Source organism: Dasypus novemcinctus, chromosome 17 (assembly GCF_030445035.2).
Source record: "Dasypus novemcinctus isolate mDasNov1 chromosome 17, mDasNov1.1.hap2, whole genome shotgun sequence".
Taxonomy (NCBI): domain Eukaryota; kingdom Metazoa; phylum Chordata; class Mammalia; order Cingulata; family Dasypodidae; genus Dasypus; species Dasypus novemcinctus.
In genome coordinates, this window is record NC_080689.1 from 89,830,719 (window position 1) to 89,854,247 (window position 23,529).

At 40.9% G+C, this 23,529-nt stretch overlaps 1 non-coding gene and 1 gene segment (V, D, J or C); both read right to left on the minus strand.

Moving 5' to 3' along the window:
* Positions 1 to 5,235: 5,235 nt before the first annotated feature.
* Positions 5,236 to 5,368, minus strand: LOC111763843 (small nucleolar RNA SNORA9). Its single transcript, XR_002796596.1, has one exon. It is a non-coding gene; the product is annotated as a small nucleolar RNA SNORA9 (small nucleolar RNA).
* A 15,032-nt stretch (positions 5,369 to 20,400) lies between these two features.
* LOC101420550 (immunoglobulin kappa variable 3-11-like) lies at positions 20,401 to 21,013 on the minus strand. The segment is given in 2 exon segments: positions 20,401 to 20,744; positions 20,926 to 21,013. Coding segments are annotated over 2 exon segments (393 nt in total).
* Between the last annotated feature and the right edge of the window lie 2,516 nt (positions 21,014 to 23,529).

Genomic DNA, 23,529 nt, shown 5'->3' on the forward strand with positions numbered 1-23,529 from the left:
TGCACATGACCATGAATGGGCATTTAGAAACTAATGCTACAACATAAGCTGTTCAAATGACATCGAAGACAAAATCAAATGTTTTGAGCAAGACTTTATGAAGATTGCGATAAATAGAGCATGGCATGATAATCATTATATTTATCTTAATAGCAAAGAAATGACAACCTGGTTAAGGATTGAAAAAATGTATATGTGATTTTGAAATTAAAGATCAATCTCTGATTTAATTGTGATTTTGGTCAAAGAAGGAATGTGCAGTATATTCAAGAGAAGAGCAGTCAAAAAATAGGTTACATCAGAAATTAGAGGATTCTGAGGTGTGAGAGTATATTTTTACTATGGTAAAGACTCAGGATGTAATAGACTGAGAACAAACAGACACCTGTAGAACCTGAAAATGAAGACAGTGCCCAAATATATCTTTGAACCACAGAGTAGGAAAGTGGATTCAACTTCTGGGGCTATGAAGTGTCAGAAAAGTACAAAGAAACCTCATAGTATAGGGATCAAGCTTAGAGGGAAATCTATACTCATTTTTTGATAGGTGTATTTACCAAATAGAGTGGTTTTTAGTAGGAGTAGGAAAGAAAGAGATAATTGCCCATCATTTGTGTATTGCTTTCTGTTAGATAAAAAATCTATTTTATGGATACATATCAATAAAGCATGAATCCATCCAAAGTGTACAATCAAAAGTATTTGATATATATGATAGTAAGCCTAATTTTTGCATATAGATGCTATATCCTAACACTCTACTGAAATCGTTTATTAGCTCTAGCTAGGAATAAATATTCATGACTATTACAATCCTCAATTTCCTAACTGGACACTTGGTCAAAGACATATTCATCACTACCTTCTTCCACTACCCATTCCGTGTTTCCTTCTCCCTGAGCAAGCACCTCAGCTGGCTGTGGCTCTTTGCATAATGGGTTGACTCAAGCCTTCATTCCTGAAGATTCTGAGCCATGGAGAGTTAGTCATGCCTGGATTGACTTGTTGCAGTTTTCCATTGACTTTATTCACAGGGCATGGTAATACTGGGAGGTGCTCTAGGTCATTTCCTGCCTTCCAGAAAAACTCTTCCTTACCTCCATTGTGTAGTAGCAGTTCTTTTCCTCTTGATAGGAGCAATCACCCAGCCAGTACAGTAATTCTCTTCTTTCTCATTTGATTCAGAGACATGAAAAAACCAAAGTGGACAGGCTGCAGTTTTACCATCAAGATCAATGGAATCGTGTTTGTGTTTCCTGGTGGAAGCACTCCTCCTTTGGGAATAAGACCTGAAGACAAGTTGAGCTTAAGGTTGCAGGGACAGGAAACAAAAACTTTCCTGGTGGATCACTGGGGTAATAGTGAGTGGTGCCACTCACATTTCCACCCCTTGATTCCAGGATTGTGAACCCCAGCTAGGAGAGAAATAGCACCATAGAGTGAATGCTGATTTAGAGCTACAAACTTCCTGGAAAGCATTGCCCCATCCCTGCAGGTACTGTCACCTAGTTGACAAGCTAAGTGAGCCCTCTTAGGATGAATACACTGAGATGGAAGAACCCTGTGTGCTGTTGGGTTTATCTCCCATTCTCTCTCATCCAAAAGTCAGGCTATGCATTAACAGCCATTATTATAACCTTAGTACATAAAAGAGTACCAGGCCGATAAGAGATTGCAACTAGTATGTGTTTAATAAGTATAGGAATGAAAAGATTAATAAATAAATGACATAAATCAATTATGTCAACTTTATTTACAAGTAAAACAGAATTTTAAGCAAAAAACTAATGTGTAATTTTAGATTTTTGTTTTTGCTATTTCATAAATAAGCCCAAATGAAAATAGGTTATCATAGATGGAAATATTCTAGAAGAATAAATTTTGATACAGAGTAATGCTACCAAATATGAGAAATATTTTATGGATTAGTGCTTTTGGATGTAAACAACTGAAATGGGGAAGGTTTCAGCTAATCAATAAAGAAAGTGCAAAGTTAATATGGTTTGACTTACAGATCTGATCACAAGTTGGGGCAGCATAGGAAATGTATTGGAAATTAGATGACATTAACATAGTCTGGGACATCACAAAAAGAGAAAGACATGATCCCGCTCCTACCACAAATGGATGGTGGACCCTCCTGATGGCAACATCAATGCTGGATGCCAGTCATGAGACATTGGAGGTTGAAGACATCTACTGCCACCATCATGGCAGAGGATTCAGTCTGAAATATTTTAGACTCAGAGATGCATATGCATATTAGAAAATATTCTACATGTTGTATCCAAATTTTGTGAATCTAGAAACTGTAAATAAATTGCTGAATGCAAATATTTTTCCAACTTAGAGTTATTAGAGAATCCAAGACAAGAGATGACCTCTTTCAAAATATAAAATATATAAGTAAGAAGAAACAGAACCAACAAGATGGTGGCAAAGAAAGGAACTCCTAGAGTCAGCTCATGCTACAGGGCAGTTAATAATCCCCAGAGTTGTCTAAAGCACCTGTCTGGTAGCTACAAACCATCAGAAGATCATCCTGCCACATGATTGAAGGAATGGAAGGATGAGACTGCCCATCTGCAGAGAAAACTCATGAGTAGAATGCTCCACAGCATGGTGGCAGGTGCCCATCCTCCACTAAAGGTGCAATCTTTTTCTTTTTTTTCTTTTTTTTTTTAAAGATTTATTTTTATTTATTTAATTCCCCTCCCCTCCACCGGTTGTCTGTTTTCTGTGTCTTTTTGTTGCGTCTTGTTTCTTTGTCCACTTCTGTTGTTGTCAGCGGCACTGGAAGTGTGGGCGGCGCCATTCCTCGGCAGGCTGCTCCCTCCTTCGCGCTGGGCGGCTTTTCCTCATGGGCGCACTCCTTGCGCGTGGGGCTCCCCTACGCGGGGGACACCCCTGTGTGGCACAGCACTCCTTGTGCGCATCAGCACTGCTCATGGGCCAGCTCCACGCGGGTCAAGGAGGCCCGGGGCTTGAACCGCGGACCTCCCATGTGGTAGACAGACACCCTAACCACTGGGCCAAAGTCCGTTTCCCACAAACCTTTTCGATAAGTGATCTGCAGCTGGAATTGAAAGCTCTGCTTCCCAAAAATGGGGGAAGAAGAGATGGTCGGACACCAAGGTCAGCTACTGATGACTACGTTCAGTGGGATGAAAGATAAACCTGAAAACAGTGAAAGTTTGAGCCTGTCAAAGTCAGAAAGAGGCCAGGAACTGCCATCTTAACACTGCACCTGGCGTGTGGGGAAGTGGAGAGTTCTCCCAGTGCTGGTGGGGACCAACTTCTTTCCATCCAGATGAGATTACCACTCTAGCCTAGGCCCTAGTGCCACCTCCAGCAGGTAAGAAGCTGCAGGGACCTGCACCAGCCTCTGTGGGAATCACTTAACTTCTTCCAAAAAAAATAGATGTGGAGAGAAATTGCCTAATTCATTCTATGATGCAATATAACCCTATTACCAAAACTACATAAAGATGTCACCAGCAAAGAAAACTACAGACAAATCTCTCTAAGAACCTGGATACTAAAATCCACAAGAAAATATGGGCTAATCATATTCAAAAACACATCAAATGAATTAATGTGTTTATCACATGATTTTAATTAAACACATGTAACGCCATGATCAAGTGAGTTTCATCTCTTGTATACAAGGAAGGTTTAACTAAATAGTCTGTCAATGTAATACACCACATTGGCAAGTTGAAGGGAAAAAAATCACATGATGACTTCTAGTGAATGCAAAAAAAAGCATTTGACAAAGCAGAGCATTTTCTCGATAAAACACTTCAAAAGACAGGAGTAGAAGAAAACTTTCTCAGCATGATTAATGGTATTTGTGAAAAACTCACAGCCAACATCATATTCAATGGTGAAATACTAAAGACTTTCCCTCTAATATCTGGAACAAGACAAGGATGCTCACTGCCTGTGCTGTTATTTAACATTGTGCTAAAAGAACTTCCTCAAGCAGTTAGGCAAGAAAAAGAAATAAAAGGGATCCAAATTGGAAAGGAAGAAGTAAAAATTTTACTATTTACAAATGACATGATCTTATACACAAAAATCCCCCAAAGCTGGATAGGGAGACCCCTTGCCATCCTTCCTCTTGAGAATATTCACTATTACCACAGTTTTGAAACTTAGAAGGTCTGAGTAGAGTTCACAAAGGCTCAATAACATCCCTTCAAATTACATAAACTTGCTCACACATCCCTGGGAGCCACATTCAACAATTAAGGGCTCCCCTTATTTTTTTTTCCCCCACAGACTTAAAGCCACATTTATTCAACCACTCCCACCCCACCCCAGGCTTAAGTCTCCGTTGGACTCTCTACCCTCCAGCGTTACTCCAAGAACCAGAAATTCCAATGACTTTTTCGAGGATAATTTACCCCCCTCCCTGATGTTTTCACTCACAGGGTCTGCTCATCTTCTTTTTCTTTTTTAGGAGGCACTGGGAACTGAACCCGGGACCTCCCATGAGGAGGAAGGTACCCAGTTTCTTGAGCCACCCCTGCTCACTACTTGTTGTGTCTCTCATTGTGTTTCCTCATTGCATCATCTTATTGCATCAGCTTGCTGTCTTCTTTATGAGGCACCAGGACCAAATCTGGGGACCCCTATGTGGTAGGCAGGTGACAACTTCTTGAGCCACATCAACTTCCTCATCACTGCACAGATTCCCTGGAACAGCCTGATGGACACTGAAGGCACAGCCTTTCAAGGATATTCCAGCTCTGGCATTATGGGAATTTTGCTGCTCAAACACCAGGGGAATGGTAGACTCCAAAGTGCCATGGTGGGAAGATATCACAGCCGAGATTTGTCTCCAACAGAACCCTGCTGAGGCCCAGCATGTTCAGCCTCTGCTCCCATACAGTTCTGGAGCTACAACTATTCCTCAACATTGAAACTAAGCTGAGTGTCAGCAGGTTTAACACAAGATGTGTGCTCAGCAGACATTCTCACCTGACTCTCCAATGTTCTTCAGTTAAATTCAGCTCATGCTACCCTCGTCTTCCCTTAGTTCCTTAGGCATTCAGCTCTTCAGTAAAAACTTAGCCTTCATTTCTCTAATCAAACATCCTGTAGACTCAGAGCCTCTGAAAATCTGAATCTTAAATTTTACTTTGCATTAAACAAGCCACACATGGCCAGGTGGCTACAGTATTAGTGCAGACAAGATGCCCAGTACACGAGATTCGGGAGGGGGCAAGCCACTGTCTGAATTTCTATTACCTTGCTCTGTAACGGAGCAGAGCAAGGCCTCAAACCATTTCAAACCTGTTCGCGCAGGCACTGTAGGAATGCACAGTGTCACTGCAGGCCCAAGCACGCTGGAGGCTGGCAAGCCCCTCGTCCTTCTGTAATTCATCTATGAACCCAAGTCATCTCCTCTTCAGAAAGCAACACTCTGAAGCTTGACCCCCAGGACTGAAGCTAGTAAGGCAACATTTCATGGGATGAATTGTGCCTCCTGAAAGGGTATATTGAAGTGTGAACCTCCCCATACTGTGACCGTGGCCTTGTTTAGAAATAGGATCTTTGCAGATGCACTTGGTTCACATAAGGTCCTGCTGGACTAGGGTGGCCCTAACCCAGTGGCTGGTGTCCTAGTAAGGAGGGGGCGATTGGAAACCCCAGCACAGGAAGGTCAGGTGGGAGCGCAGGGACACACCGGCAAGCCTAGGAATGCCAAGCCTGGCTGGAAGCCCCGGGAGCTGTGGGAGAGGAGGGGCGGTTTCTCCCTCTGAGCCTCCAGAGGAGCCAACCCTGCAACACCCTGATTTCCAGCTTCTGCTCCCCAGGACCCTGAGAGAATACATTTCTGTTTGCTTTTTAGTTTAATAAAGTTTTGCCTCAGGCTGCCATGAGCAGAGGTTGTTCCAGGAGCTGGAGGGAAGGGAAGGTGGGCAGACACGTCCAGCATCCCTCAGGGGTTCCCTGGACTTCACAGACTGTGCTGAGGGTGGGGATTTTCCAGGTGGCTGGAGGACAGGTGGTGGAATCCCGAGCTGACCCAGGCAGTTTCTGCTGTTTTTGACAATGCAGTTTGTGGCCCTTTGTTGCAGCATCGCTAAGATGCTAACCCAATGGGGCTGGCAAAGAAGAACGCTCAGCTCCCCAAGGGCTTCATTCCACAAGGTCCAGTGGCCCCAGTAAGGGTTCGCTCACCCCAGTATGGCTGAATCCCCTCCCAGAAATGGGACACCGTGGGCTCTGAACGTTCCTCAAATCCAGAAAGTTCATGCCAACATGTGTTCACGTCCAAGCAGGTGAGAGAGCCAGGCTGCACCTGTGGGCTGTGACCATGAACTCTGGGTCAGAACTTTGCCATTTATGGGCTGGGGGACTCTGGGAAAGGTTCTTCATCGACCTGGGCCTCACTTTATCTCCCTTAGAATGCAGATAATGATAATCACCACCTGGTAGGTTAAAAATAACTGCAAAGATTAAAAGCGATAGCAGGTGAGGAGCTCACACCCTGGCACCTCTGAAAGCCCAGTGGGTGCAGCCTATTGAGTGCAGACAGCTCTGAGCATGAGCGGTGGTACCTGTAAGAGAGAAGTGAGGGGGAAGGCGAAAATGAGGAGGAAAAAGAAAGAGAAAGAATTAAAGAGGAAAGGGGAAGAGAAGGGAGAAGAGGGAAATAAGGAAGCAAGAATGAGGAAAGGATCTCTGGCAAGGAAACTAGGAAGGCCCTGCCCTGGGACGCCCCATCAGGCAGGGCTGCTGTCCTCTCTCAGGGCAGTGAGAGCGTCTCCACACTCTGCACGTAGCGAGTGGGAGCAGCGACTCCTTCTGAGATGGGGAGACCCATCCATGGCAGAGGCCATCAACTGTTGGGAGCAAAGATGTCTGGACATCAGGAAAGAGCATGTGGACTGTACATAAACTAAGACACAGTGAGAGGAGCTAAGGCTTCCTGGTAGCTGGAGGAAGTTCTATAATAGTAACAAAAGTTGAGTCTCCAGAGACTGGGGCAGTCAGCTGCTCACCCGTCACCCCACCTGTCCCTGCTTTTGGCCACATACACCGCAGCAGGCACCCCTGGGTGCACTGCTTCCCCCACGTCCCCCTCAGCCAGTCTGCAAGACCAAGAGCCTATTTGGGGACCTTGAGGCCTTTTTCCAACTCTGATGTCCAGGCCTCAGGATGGGATCCTCTTTGGCTTCAATAGTGGAGTGTAGCTTCAGTTTTTAACTCATTTCTGTAAAAGGAGGCTTTTAGAATATTCCATGTTTCTTCGTGTTGATGCTAACATGTTCCTGCCCACAAGACCTGGAGCAATTCCATGAGGTAAACATAGTATTTTGAAGCAATGGGAAAAGGGAGTGGAGAGGATGAGTAAACAAAATAAAAAGTACAGGAGGGGGCGGATGTAGCTCATGGTTGAGTGCCTGCCTCCCATGTACAAGGTCCCTGGTTCCTCCTTAAAAAGAAAAAAAGAAGCAAAGGAAGATGGAGAGAAAGAAATGGGGAAGGGAGAGAGAGAGAAACAGAAAAAGAGGCAAAAGTTGACTGATGAGAAGATAAGATATGAAATAGGAAGAGAAGAGGGAAATAACAGATGTTTGTCTTTTGTTTGTCTTTTTATAGCACGCCTTGTTCCAGGCATTGACAATTCCAAGTCCTAGCTTTTCAATCTGTGTCCCTCCAACCTAACGATTTTATTTGTTCTTTCTTGTAATCCTGGCTCCCAGTGAGAGCACGTGTAGGTCAGGCCTTTCATCTTCCCATAGAAGGAGCCACTTAGGCTGGCTCCGGGGCTGGGGGAGGAAGAGGAGGGTTTATAAAGGCTAATGAGGTGGGACCTAACATTTTACTAAACTACATTGTTTACAGAGCGGCCACTGGAGAACGTAAGGCCAAGATGCCAGGACACGGGCCCTGAGCTCCGAGGCCCCATCCCCATGGGTGAGCACAGGTGAATTACCACCAGGGGTCAAGGCAGCCGGGATTTAAGCCTGGAAAGACTCAGTGGATAAACTATTGAGCTCCTTTTCCCACATCATTGTCTGCATATAATTGTCCAGGAAAATATGCTCACAAGTCATAATAGGTAATTACTTGAATTTTATGCCTCATTTTTCTCATATGTAAGGGAAGGAATATGACTTAGTAAGACTGGTGTGAGGATTAAATGAAAAAATTCACGTGAGGTGCTAAGCACCAGGCCTAGTACACACTCAGGTTGCTAAAACATCAATCACTGTAGGTAACAGGAGTAGCTCAATGTGCCTTTTGTTTGACTTCCTTCCAGGCTCCTTGAGCCCATTCTTCACAGTCATAAATCTTTCAATCTCCAAGATATTTGAAGCTTGCTGTTCCTCTCTGTCTTCAGTACAGCTGCCACTAGCCACACGTGGCTACTGAGCCTGGAGATGAGGCTAGTCCATACTGAGACTTGCTGTAAGTGTAAAAACACATCAAATTTGAAAACTTAGTACAGAATTATGTGTATGAAATACCTGATTAATAATTTTTATATTGACTGCATGTTGAAATGGTAATATTTTACATATATTAGGTTAAATCAACTAAGTGATCAGAATTAATTTCACAGCTTTCTTTTTACTGTTTTAATGTGGCCACTGGAAATTTTTTAGTTATGTATGTTGTTCTCATTATATTTTTCAAAAGAGGGGATGTCTGGATAATTCTTTACTACCCCACATATCCAAGGCTTTACACAAAAATGTGTTGAATTTGACATTAATCTGCCCCATGGAAAAATGAGATGAATTTTCCTGGGCTCACACCGAACACCTTAGCAAAGCTTAAAGTAACTATTAGTGAAAAGATTCTTTCCAGCCCAGTCCCCTCATACAGATGAAAACACTGGCAGAGGGATGCCTGCTTCAGATTGTTCAGCTACTAAACACCTGGGCTCCTGTGTCCTGACATCTAGTTTGCTCTTGATTCCTCTGTACCACTCTATCTCCTTCTAATCAATTATTCCTCAAAAAAATCTCTCAATCCTTTTTTGCACAAGTGTGGGCATAGAAGTTACAACAATGTAAGCCATAATTACATAACTTCCTGGGAGTACAAATATACTTGGACTCAAATATTTAGAAGATGTGAAATACCACAAGTTTTGAGGGGAGGGAGGAGGAAGAATAGGTGTAACATGGGGGCATTTCCAGGACATTGGAATTGTCCCGCATGACATTGCAATGAACGATACAGACTATTATACTTTTTTTCATAACCTATAAAATTGAGTTAAGCAGAGTATAGAGTATAATATAAACTACAGTCCACGGTTGGTAGCAGTGCTTCAATATGTACTCATGAACTGTAACAAATGTATCACTCTAATGAAAGATGCTAATGTGGGAAAGTGTGGAAGGGGGAGGGAGTGAAGTATGTGAGAAAAGCTCTCTATATTTTTTATGGAACATTTATAATCTAAATCTTCTTTAAAAATTAAAAAAAATAATTTTTAAAAATGTGTGAACTATTTCACAAAAAATTAGAGGGTGGTAGATCTAATTTCTCACATACCTACACAAGCTCACATATTTACTGGACATGACATATGATGTAGGGAGCTAAAGGGAGGTTAGCAACTTCTATATCCCCCTCCCAATGCTAGCAATAGTGGGGAATATAAAACAGTATGAGACCAGTTTCATGCTCCTTGCCATTGATCCTCTTAAAATCTATTTCACAATCAAGATACACACAAGAAACTGAAACAGCCCCTTAAGACAACAGCATCAGATGGGAAACGCAGTGTGGGGAAACAGAAAACTTACGACCAATAGTTCGTGGACTAGAACCCCAGTTTACTCACTCATTTAACAAGCATTTATTAAATGCCTGTACTAGGTCAGATACTGTTTTAGATTCTGAGAATACCAAACAGGTAGAGCTTTCTGCCCTCATGTAGCTTCTAGTCTAGTGGGGGAGAAAAAATAATAAACAATATTAATAAGTACACAATGTACTTTCTTAGATAATAGTATATGCTAAAAAGAAAATTAAGGTTGGGAGGAAGGGCAGAGGTTGCTGGAGCAGTTTTATAGGTTTGGGTAAATCAGGAAAGGTGTCAATGAGAAGGTAACATTTAGGGAAAGAACTAAATTAAGTGAGGAAGCAAACCGTGTGGATGAAGAGGAGAAAATATTCTGGGCACAGGTACAACAAAAAGTATTCAGGTGGGTGTGTGCCCAATGTGTTCACAATCCGGGGAATTGGCCAGACAGGTGAGGAAGAGCAGCAGATCATGTAGGTTCTTATCAGTCACAGGTTGAACATTTTCACTCCAAGAGACATGAATGTTGGTGAGTTTCGAGTAGGGGCACCTTCGCCTTTGACTTGTATTTAAACGTGATTTCACTAGATTTTCTGATGAGAACAGCAATCAGGGTTCAGTTCAGGGGCAAGTATGGAGGTAGGGGCCAGAGTTAGGAGGCTATTATAACACTGTAAGTTATCTTGAAAGTGGACCTGACAGGATATACTGACTGTGGAGGTGGGAGGGAGAAAGAAAGAGAGAGAAGAAAAGGGTGACTCCAGAATGCACAGGCTGAGGAATCGGAAGAATACAGTTGCTTTAATTGAAATTAAGGAAACCTATAGAAGGAGCAGATTTGGGAGGAAAGACCAAGAGCTAAATGTTGATCCCTCTGGAGTTAATTTTTTTGTATGGTATGATGTAGGGGCCAAGGTTCATGAATTTCCCTGTGGATATCAAGTTGTCCCAGCAACATTCATTGAAAGACTTCCTTGTCCCATTGGATTGCTTTGGCATCTTCATTGAAAATCAACTGTCCATATCAATTTGGCCTATTTCTGGTCTCTATTCCATTTCTATGTTCTATTTCAACATCCTTATACCAATAGATACTCTCTTGATTTCTAGGGTTTAGGAGCTCTATTTTGAACATGTTTAATCTGAGGTGACTGTTAGACCACCAAGTAGAGATGTTAGGTAAACAGCTGGTTATGAGCCTGGAATTCAGAAGAGAGTGGCCAGTGCTGGAGACATAAGCATGGTTTCTTCCCCACAGAGATGTTGTTTAAAGTCTTAAGACTGAGTGAGAGCACATAGGGGGTGTGTATGGAAGAAGGAATCCAAGTATTGAGCTGGGAGGCACTCCAACTTTAAGAAACTTGGCAATATGAGAAGGAATGTGAAAGTTTGCAAAGTATCAGTCAGAGAGGAAGAAGGAAAATCAGGGAGTAGTGGTGCCCTAGAATGCAATCCAATTGCTACAAGGAGGAGAAACTGACAAACAATGTCAATGATGATGACAGGTCCAAGAAGATTAGGAATGAAAATGGACCATAGGAGTTAGCTATGAGGCGGTCATTGATGAACTGAGTAGATTCTGTGGAATGGCAGGGGCAAAAGTCTTGACTGAAATGGGTCCAAAGAGAGTGGGAGATGATAAATTGGAAACAGCCAGCATGGACAACTCTTTAAGGAAAGACTTAGAAATGGGAAGCAGTAAGGCAGTTCCTGGAATAAGAATTGGCATCTACTCAGGGTATATATTAAATTGAGCTGAATGACAAAATTTTTAAGTGTTAATGATAGTGATCCAGTAGAGAGAAAAGTCTGATGTTGCAAGGGGAAGAGGAGAAAATTGCTGGAGTGCTGTCCTTGAGTAGGTGAGAGGACAAGATGGAGCACCGCTGGAGATGTTGACCTTAGCAAGGGACAGATATGGTTCACTACAAAAGAGAAGGTTGTATACACAGGAGCAGAGCAGAGAGGAGCATGGCTGTACTGGGAATTGCTCATGACTTCTCTAATAAATGTGTATCACTTGCATTTTGTAGTTTTGGGAGCCTGGGAAGACCTTGTTGATTAAAACAAAGGGTCTGAGCAGGATGAAGCTAAGAGAAGAGACAATGGGGAAGAAGGGGGAAACTGACTAGGATGATCCCTTTCCACCTGCTGGTTCCTCTCTCCTTGGCTCCACTTGCCAACATTGTCATGTACAAAAACTCCCATGGACACACCAAGAGACGTTCCCCAATGAAGCCAACTTTTCTTCCTCCCCACACCCTCCACCCTCCCTCTCCTCTGTCCCCTTCTTTCTTCTTGCTCCATTCCCCATCCTCAGGTAAGCAATGGCTTCTCGCTCTTCTTCCCCCTCTCTCTTTCCCCAGTTCTTCTCAGCCTTCCTGCCCCTCCATTTATTGACCCATCTCCTCTCAGGTTTCAACTAGTCCTTTCTACCCTGCCATGTGGCATCTCATGTGGCAAATTATCTCTTGATGAGAAGGTTCTATCTCCCAACTCTGGCCCTAATCTGTGGTATCCCTGAAGCTAGCAAGGTTCTCTGAGTAAAGTTTGGACAGGGTTGAAGGAAAGGAGGGGACAACGGAGCCAGGGAGGTAGAGGAGAGCAGGGAACTGACATTTGCTAGTACTGTCAGGTGCCCTGCTTCCCAAATTAGGAATCTAAGGCTGAAAAAGGTGATATCATGTGCTTAGGAATACAGCACTCCTGAGCAGTAGAACCATGATGTAACCAAATATTAACTAATAAAAGGATCAGATTAGATGGTGAATAAGCTTCTTCCCTCTCTATGAGTCTTTCTCAAGAAAATATGCACGCTTTAATTTACCATAGATTCACTGTGGAAGCATATGTCACAGTAAGAAAATGTTGATAATCACAGTAAGAAACTAAAAGAGAACAGAGGATACTTATGATACAGCTGATGGTTCAACAAATGCCAACTTGCAACAGGTTTTTATAATACTTTACGATAATAGTAAGGGATACAATGTCCCAGACTCTGACAAGGATCATATCAGTGGATCCTCCAATAGTCCCATGGGGCATGTTGGATTACCCTCATTATATAGATAAGGAAAATAGGATTTAGAGAGAGTAAATACCATGTGCAATGTCACACAATCAGTAAATCCAGAAATCAGGATTCAAACTCAGGAAGCCTGATCAAGAGCCCTAATTCTAAAACATACTGCTGGCCCCTCAATAGCTACTACTCACAGTTGCTACTTTCAGGGACAAAGATTCTGAGACCCTTAGAGTGAGAAAGGAGCTTAGAAATGAAATTTCTCATTTATTTTTATGTTTTGTTGTTACTAGTGCAAGATTTTATTTTTGGTAATAAAAGCGTTCTCCTTGAAACATGCCTGCTTCACATACTTGTGTAAGGAGTTTTTAATGTCATAAGGAATGGGTCCCATTTTCTGAATTACTTTTTTTCTCTTTATTTTTCTTAATGTTACATTAAAAAATTATGAGGTCCCCATATAGCCCCCCAAACCTCTAGTCCCACTCCTCCCACATCAACAACCTCTTTCATCATGCGGGACATGCAATTTCTCATTTATGAATTGAGGAGACTGGAGAACAGCAACTGAATGACATGGTCTAGTCATTTAGGGACAGAATTGAAATTTGACACCAGTGCTCATATACCTATGTTTTTTGCTTGTATTTTTTTTTCTTGAGGCCACCATCGAATTGGATAAAAAGACTCCCTACATTGGTGAGGAAAACCTCTTTTGCTGATTATAGCTGCAGTCAGCTGTGTATGTAATCAACTGACTACATAACCTAAATCCTTTTTTGTTTTTGCTCAATGCAATAGTGAACTAATTACAGACATCTTAGGGAAGGAATCCATTCAACTCTGCAAAAAAGGAGAAATAACGGAGGTTGGAAATGTAACTCATTTACCAAAGGTCCTCTTCATACCCAAAATTTTCCATCATCTCATCCCTCAAGCACCAACCATGCCTCCATCTATTCCCTCCCCCAGGCTGATTATCATCAACTTACAAGATGACTGAACTGAGAAGATTAAAGAAGTCACAATATCTTATGAGGGATAGTCCCAGAGACGAAGATAGCAAATGGCATAGCAATGGTCACACTGCTTTGGTCAAGGAGAAGATCCTAGAACACTCTTGATGTCTGAAGGTATATTTTTGTGTGTATGTAGTCATCTGAAGGAGACCCCATAAAACAATCCTAATCCTGGGAACCTATATGAGTTATCTCATATGTAAAATTTCTGCAGATGTTATTAAGTTAAAACTTCAGATGGGAGAATTGCCTGGATTAAAACACTGGACCCCCAATGCCACCACATATATTCTCATGGCAGGGACATTTGACCACAAATAGAAAATAAAGTGGTATTAAAACAGTAAAGACAGTAATTAGAAGCCTTGAGGCCTGAAGCAAGTCAGCCACATCAGTCAAATTATTCATTGCAAGAAGGCTCTTAATATAGGTCTTATGTTCTATTTATGTGGTGAAATCCTGACGGATTTTAGTACCAAGCATGGGATGGTGCTATAACAAATACCAAATACGTGGAAGTGATTTTGGAAATGGTTGATGGGTAAAGACTGGAAGAATTTTGAGGCCTTTGATAAAGCCTATATTTCCTCAAGCAGAACTTTGGTAGAAATGTAGACATTTGCTTCTGTAGAGAGCTCAGAGGAAATGACAAACTGTTACCTTAAAAAGGAAAGATGACAATCCTTTTATATAGTAGCAGAACATTGCTGAATTTTATCTGAGTGGCTTTTTGTGTGTGTGAAAAGGAGAACTTGAAATCAATAAACTTCTACTTGTACCCTAGATTTCCAAGTGAAGTCTTCACGCCATGTCCCAAGTTCATCTTGCTACATATGTAAACTACAGAAGAAAGTTAAAATGGTAAAGTGAAAAAAACCTGGTAAGTAAAAAGGAACTACAAATTACGATTTGGATAATACTCCATCTGTCTAGATTGTAAAAGATGCTAAAATTCAGATATCTACTATAAAGAAATTATGAACTGGAGACAAGTTCAAGGGAGACATGACAACTTTCGCAGGTGAAAAGTGATTAGGCATGTACCTATAGATCTCTTCAAACAAGGAGCACAAATGAGGAACAGAGATGGGAATATCCTAGAAATATCTGTGGAGGACCCTCTTGTCTAATGATACGTGAAATGGAGAGAAGATATGTGCAAATTTAATACCTGATACTCCTATATATCAGGATTAAATTTTCAATAATATTTCACTTATTTTTCTAATATAAAATAAAAAGATGTATAATGCACTGTAGTTACATTATTCAACCTTCCATACATACATCATCTGTCATACAAGCAATAGTTGCTTAATGGACACTTTTTATTGACTTTAAGAAGAATATCTATAGCTACCTGAATATATTTCAACCCATCTTTTTAATCAAATTTTAGATTGAATTCATCCTAACTTGTCTTATATTATAAACTTCCCGAAAAATTCCATGTAGCTATGTCAGGACCACATATTCCAAATACTGGATTTTTATACTGCTATGTAGTAAAGTCTCTCTATGTCAAGCCAAGAGATGCCACTTAAAATTTCCTGTTGAATGAACAGACAACATTAAGTCAACAATTATTTCAGTCTATGAAATTGTTTTCTGGTTATGCATATTTTTAAATTTATTGACATATATCGCTCATACATAAACTTACATAAACAATACATCTATAGTAATAATTGTGAACACTTCCAAAGCAAACATATATAACAGCATACAGGACTCTTGTACCTCACCCTACCACCAGTACCTTGCATTGTTGTTAAACATTTTTAACTAGTTATTAAAGAGCATTGTCAACATATTACTACTAACTAAAGTGTTTTCCCCCAACCAACCCTATTATTATTATATTTGTATCATTTACATATAAAGATACAAAAAAAAAGTACATAGTAAAAGTTGTGAACTTACAAAGCAAGCATAACATCATACAGGAGTCCCACACATCAACCCTCCAACAACAACTTGCATTGTCATGAGATGTTTGTTACACATGAAGAAAGAATATTGTCAAAATCTTACTACTAATTATAATCATTATCTTACATTTGGTGTATTTTCCCACAAAACACACTGTTATTATTTTTTAAATATATTTTTATGAAAGAAGTTGTAATCCTATAAAAAAATCTGTATATTTGCAGAATTCCCAAACAACATCCCTCTAGCAACACACCACACTGTGGCAGGATATTTGTTACAGGTAAGATAATGCCATCTGATTATTATCACCTCCAGAGTGTACATTTGGCACACATTTTGCATACTGTCCCATTATCAACAAAGAACATCTTTGGCATAGATGCAAGAATATTATATAGGCAGCGGACTTGGCCCAGTGGTTAGGGCATCCGTCTACCACATGGGAGGTCTGCGGTTCAAACTCTGGGCCTCTTTGACCCATGTGAAGCTGGCCCATGCACAGTGCTGATGCGTGCAAGGAGTGCCCTGCCACGCAGGGCTGTCCCCCGTGTAGAGGAGCCCCATGCGCAAGGAGTGTGCCCCATAAAGAAAGCCACCCAGTGCGAAAGAAAGTGCAGCCTGCCCAAGAATGGCACTGCCCACGCAGAGAGCTGATGCAGCAAGATGATGCAACCAAAAGAAACACAGATTCCCATGCCACTGACAACAACAGACATGGACAAAGAAAGAAGATGCAGCAAATAGATGCAGAAAACAAAAAACAGGGGTGGGGGGGAGAGAAATAAATAAATATATCTTAAAAAATATATTATTTAATCACCGCTAACCACAATCCACAGTTAACTCCACCTGTATTTTTCCCATGCTTCACCACATTCCCACCATCCTACAGTAGTGATGTACATTTGCCCTAGCTAACAAAAGACTTGCTTGCATTTGTACCATCACACACCATTCCCATCCACATCTTGGTTTATCATGCTTTTCAGTTCCTAGAACATTCTCTAGCATTCTGTTGATTGCCTTTTACATCCGTAGACAACCATTTTCAGCCACATCCCCATTTATAAACTAACTGTTAATTACTATGTATTATCAGACACTCTATACATTTCCACCTTTATACAGAAAAGTTAATTAAAACTTCTATATACATTAAATATCAGTAGCCCGTCCCTGGCCTTCTCTTATCTGCTCTGAGAATCTACACTGACCAGAGATCTTGAAGATATTTTCCTACACTTTCTCTAGAAGCTTTAAGGTTCTTCTTTTATGTTTATGTTTTTTATTCATTTTGAATTAATTTTTGGATAAGGTGTGAGATAGGGGTCCTCTGTTCTTCTTTTGGCTATAGATACCCAGTTCTTTCAGCACCATTTGTTGAATGGACTGATCTGCCCAAAATGTGTAGATTGGACAGGATAGTCAAAATTCACTTGACCATACATGTGAAGGTCTGTTTCTGAAGCATCAATTGGATTCCATTTGTCTATGTGTCTGTCTTTATGCCAGTACCATGCTGTTTTACCACTACAGCTAGATAACAAGCTTTAAAATCTGGAGATGAGAGTGTGCTTTTCCATTTTAAATGTTTCTGGCTATTCAGGACCTCTTACTATTCCAAAAAATTTTGATAATTATGTTTTCAAATTTTTAAAAAATGCTGGTAGAATTTTTATCCGGATTGCAATGAATCTATACATAAATTAGAGTAGAATTGACATCCTAATGATATTTAGTCTTCCAATGCATGAGCATGGAGTGTGCTTCCATTTATTTAGGCCGTTTTTCCTTTTTTTTTTTTTAACACTGAATTGCAGTTTTCTGAATACTAGTGCTTTATAACATTGGTTAGTTTATTCCTGCCTATTTGAGTGTTATCTGCCATATTTTATTTTCACCATTCTTTTAACATTTGATACTTATATTGAAATAATCTACCTTTCAAGATGCTCTTCCAGGCCTCTCTCCTGTCTTTTCTTTTCAGGCTTGGCACACCCTTTAGTGTTTCCTGAAGATCTGGTCTCTTCTTTAGAAATTCTCCCAGCTTCTGTTTATCTCTGATATTCTAAACTCACTCTCATTTTTGAAATATAATCCTGCCAAATATAAGATTCTTGAATGGAAGTTTTTCTCTTGTAGAATCATAAATATATCATACCACTGTCTTTTTATCTCCATGGTTTCTTGTGAGAAATCAGCACTCTATATTATTGGGTATCCTTATTTTTATTCATTGCCTTTATCTTTTTCTCAGAATTCTCACTTTGACTTTGGCATTTACATGTTGATCAGTGTGTGCTTTGAAGTTCTTCTATTTGGAGTATTTTGAATGGGAATACATTAGGCTTCTTAGACATGGATATCTATGTCCTTCAATAGGGTTGGGAAATTTTCAACCATTATTTCTTCAAATATTAGTTTTGTCCTCCTTTCCCATCTCTTCTCCTTCTGGGACACCCATGGCACGTATGTTTTCAAGATTTTTCATGTCATTAGTTCCTTGAGACCTTGTTCAATTTTTTCCATTCTTTTCTTCATCTGTTCTTTTGTATGTTCACTTTCAGAGGCCATTTTAAAACTCACCAATCCTTTCTTTTGCCTCCTCAAATCTGCTATTTATGATTCCAATATTTTTAAATTTGACATATTACATCATTCGTTCCCATAAGATATGCTTTTTTTCTATGGATGCCTTCAAATTTTACTTTGTGCTCATCCAATGTCTTCTTAATATCCTTAATCTCTTTAGCCATCTCATTGAATTTATTAAGGAGATTTGTTTGAACATCTATGATTAGTGTCTCAACTTCTTTATGTCATCTGGAGGCTTATCTTGTTCTTTTAACTAGGCCATATCATCCTGTTTCTTGGTGTGGATTATAATTTTTGGTTGTGTCTTGGCATCTGGCTTACTAGAGTATGTATTCTGGGTGCAGGTTTTCTCATTATTTTCAGGCTTCCTGCCCTTTCCCCCTTGCTGATTGTGTAGTAGGAGCCAAGGGTGTAGTTGGTGTTACTAGATATGGAGGCTGAAGCTGCCCTCATTGCAACAGGTTCCAAGGAACCTTCTCCCAACTTTCTCCTTTGCCAGGGGAAGGGACAAAGTCACAGTTTTGTGGAATAATACAAATTGTGCTGGCCTAGACTGTAGCTGCCCAGAGAGCCTGATGAAGCTTCACACCCATTCTCCCTTGCCTTGGGTAGGGGTGGAGCTGTATATGTGGGCAACAATCTAGGCAGTTCAGGTCCAAAGATGACCACATTTGCCCCAGTAGAATTCTGATTATTCAGTCTTTGCTAGCCAGATGTACCTGTGGTTACCTTGATAGTCTTATACAGGGCCCTCCAGCCTCCTCCCTGCCAGAGTTGGGGCTGAAGCCTGGGTTAAGGCTTCAGGGTGATCTGGGTGAAGTAAACTGGTTCCTACAGTCACTGTGATTTTGTTCAGCCCATTTTCCCCTCACACTAAGGGCAGGGTCTAAATGGAGGACAAAGGCCTCTTTCAGACTTCAACAGTTTCAAACTTTAGATGTTCTTAGTATTATACTTTAGCAAGCCAAATTACTCATCAGTAGCTGAAAGCAGTGGCCAAATATCTCCTTCTCCCCTGTTTTTGGGAATGTAGCTTCCAATTCCAGCCACTAAATTCCCCCAGTGTGACTTGCATTGCCAACATCCAGTGATCAAATGCCTCTGAGACTTGACCAGTAATTTCCTGGAGAGGCTGCCTCAGGTCCCCCAGCTTCCTCCCTGTAGAGGTGGGGCTGGGGCCTAGGTTAGAATTGCAATATGGCCTGGATGGAAGGAAGCTGGTCCCCAATACACTGTGATTTTCAGTCATCCCAGCTTCCTCTCTGCCAGGTGCTGAGTTAAGATACCAGGTACCGGCCTCTTTCTCACTTGAACACTTTCAAACTTAACTGTCCTTAAGGTTATATTTTTGTCCAGTGAATTTACTTATCAGTAGCTGAAGTTGGTACCCAACCGTCTCTTCCTCCCCCATATTTCAAAAGTGGAGCTTTCAATTCCAGCCACAGAGCAGTGGCCAAACAGAAATTACCATATTTCATTGGCTGAGCATCATCCCTTATAACCTAAGCAGTCTTGAATGAATACAGTATATTAAGGCACCCACAGTTACTATTTGATGGCAATAAGAAATGAAAATGGTTATCTAAATTAAAAAAGAAGGTAGAGTAGCAAATCAGATCATCTTTTGTGACAATGAAAAGAATGGCATGGATGGCAAAGGGTCCAGTGAAGGAAAAGAATAAGGGAGGTAAATGACCTCCCTTGGGGAAGCTTTGAATAGGAAGCATCAAGGATTTAATCTTGGGAAGGACCAGAGTTGGAGGATGATGGGGGAGAACGAAGAATATGAAAGGAAAAGGAAAGGAGATGATAAATTTTTAAACATTAAGGAGATACAATGAATAGAGAAGCAATCCATCAGGCTGTAAAGTTTAAAAGACCCTAGCCTAGAGGGTCAACTCACCCTGTCACTTAATCTGGCTAAGAGAAAAAAGATTTCTATGGTACAATCCCCTAAAGAATGTGGTTTCTCAGACAGATGAGGGATGCAAACATATTCAAGTCTATTTGAAGAGGAAGCAGCTGGTGCTGCAAGACTCACTGCCCTATAGCCCTGGGGAAGAGGTTTGTGTTCGAGGCTGAAGCACTGTGGGAGGAGAGTTGTAATCCTGCTGACAGTAATAATCTCCCAGATCTTCAGGCTGGAATTTGTTGATGGTGAGAGTGAAATCTGTCCCAGACCCACTGCCACTGAATCGATCAGGGACCCCAGATGCCCTGTTGGATGCATTATAGATGAGCAGTTTAGGAGCCTGTCCTGGTTTCTGGTGGTACCAGTGTAACCTGCTGTAAACACTCTGACTGGCCTTGCACTTGAGGGTGACGGTCTCTCCTGCAGATGCAGCCACAGAGCCTGGAGACTGGGTCACCACGATGTCCCCACTGGCACCTGCAACCAGAAAAGAACATGGATCATACATTAAATCATGAATGTATAAAATATGTATATAAAACTAAGTTTTCTTATTTATCATATATATTCAGATCTGCTTTAGATGAAATGATTTTCTCACTCTGCATATTAAAACCATTCTCCAAATATAAAGATAATAATCTTCTAAACCTCTTACCTGAGGCCCAGAGTACCAGCAGGATGAGCAGTTGGGAATGTGACATCATCTTGCTCACCTATCTGATGTACTCAGTGCCCATTTCAAGGGAAACTGCATTAATAGAGCTCTGAGCAGACAACCAAGTCCCCAAGGAACATATGCAAATCAATAGAGAGTATATAGGCAAATGTACCTGTGCAGTGAGTTGTGAAGATAAATAATGGAAAGAGATAAAAATATCATGACCCCAGGAAATGTAACTACACTCCTGCAAACGGCAAGAAATCAGCTTAACACCACAACTTTATACAATATTCAGCACAATTTGGAAAATGGGATATTTTATCAGCAATTGTACTCTTTCAAATCAACTGCACCCATCTTGAAAACAAAAGGAATTTGTAAGAAAATACATGCATCTGTAAGTGTAATATCAGAACTTAATTAAATGTTATAAATATGGTGCCCAAACCTAGGTGAATATACTCATATCATTAGATAAAGATGCAGTGCACGTATGGTGTATCCATCTCAGTCTAGATTTTAAACAGATATTTGAAGCTCCTCTTCAACATCCCAAAGGCACCTCACTTAATATATCAAAAACAAGACCTTCGTATTGCCTTAATACAAATAATACTCCCAGAAATGAGTCCCCAGATACTTACAAGTCACCCTTAGGACTGTCATTTAAGTTAGCCACTTTCGAAAATCACTAATGACTTGATTAGCAGAACTGAAGTGTAACACCTCCGCCTAGTGGTCATAGGTAAAATGGCTTCAGCTCCCAAGGTCTGAGAGAGCAGTTTATTCATTCCTACCCAAAACTAATGATACTTTTAGAACTAAGCAGATAACAATATCATGAACACTTCTAGGCATAGAACACTATTCTGTGGATAACTAGGGTATTAGTGAGTGGTGCCCCTCGCATTTCCACCCCTTGATTCCAGGATTGTGAATCCCAGCTAGGGGAGAAATAGCACCATAGAGTGAACGCTGATTTAGAGCATACAAAGCTTCCTGGGAAGGATTGCTCCAGCACTCCAGGTACTGTCACCTAGGTGACAAGATAAGTGAGCCCTCATAGGATCAAAACACTGAGATGGAAGATCCCTGTATTTTGTTGGGTTTATCTCCCATCCTCTCTCCTCCAAAAGTCAGGTATTCATTAACAGCCATTATTATAATCGTAATACAAAAAAAGAGTACCAGGACTGCATGAGATTGCAACTAGTATTTGTATAATGAGTATATGAATGAAAATATAATTAAATAAATGATACAAATCAATTATGTCAAGTTTATTTACAAGTAAAACAGAATACTAAGCAATAAACTAATGAGTAATTTTAGATTTTTTTTGCTATTTCATAAATTTGCAGAAATGAAAATAGTCAGCATAGCCATAAATATTCAAGAGGAAATAAATTTTAATACAGGGTAATGCTACCAATAATGAAAAATATTTTAGGGATTAGTGCTCTTGGATGCAAATAACAGAATTGGAGTGGGTTTTGCTAAGCAAAAATGAAAGTATAAAATGAATATCATGTGATTTGCAGATCTGATCACAAGCTGGGGCAGCATAGGAATTGTGTTGGAAGTTAGATGGCATTAACACAGTCTGGGACATCACAAAAAAGGAAAGACATGATCCCACTCCTTCCACAGATGGGTGGTGGACACTCCTGATGGTAACACCAATGCTGGATGCCAGTCACGAGACATTGGAGGTTGAAGACATCTACTGCTGCCGTCATGGCAGAGGATTCAGTCTGAAATATTTTAGACTCAGAGATGCATATTAAAAAAATTTCTATATGTTATTTCCAAATTGTGTAAATCTAGCACTGTAAATATATTGCTAAATGCAATTGTTTTCCAACTTAGTGTTATTAGAGAATCCAAGACAAGATATGACCTCTTCCTGTATATTAGTATATAAGTAAGGAGAAATAGAACCAGCAAGATGGTGGCAATTAAGGAGCTCCTAGAGTCAGCTCATGCTACAGGGCAGTTAGTAATCCCCAAGAGCTATCTAAAGCACCTGTCTTTTGGCTCCAGGAGACAAGAAGGTCATTCATCAACATTGTTGAAAGATTGGAAGGAGGACACTACCCATCTGCAGAGAAGATTTAAGAGTAGGGCACTCCACGTCCCAGAGGCTGGTGCCCATCTTCCACTGGCTATACATGCTGCCTAAGGAGTAATTCCATGGCTGGCATTGGAAGCTCTGCTTCCCAAAATCGGGAAGGAAGAGAGGCTTATGTACCAACTTAAGATAGTGATCAGGAAATCCAGTGAGCTATCTTATAATCCTAAGAAGAGGTAAAGTCTGAACCTGTCCAGGTCAGAAAGTGGCCAGAAGGACCATTTTAACTCCCCCTCTGGCACAAGGGGAAGCAGCATGTACTGAAAATCACAGTGCTGGTAGGTACCAGCTTCTTCCATCCTGACCAAATTGCACTTCTAGCATAAACCCCAGCCCCACCTCTGGCAGAGGCATAACTGGAAAGGCATGCACCAGCCTATCCAGGAAAATATAGGCCACACCAAGGAGGCTGGTGATCATCCTACTTTGCCATGCAGGCCGCCTCAGGGGCCATCCTGTGGCTGGAA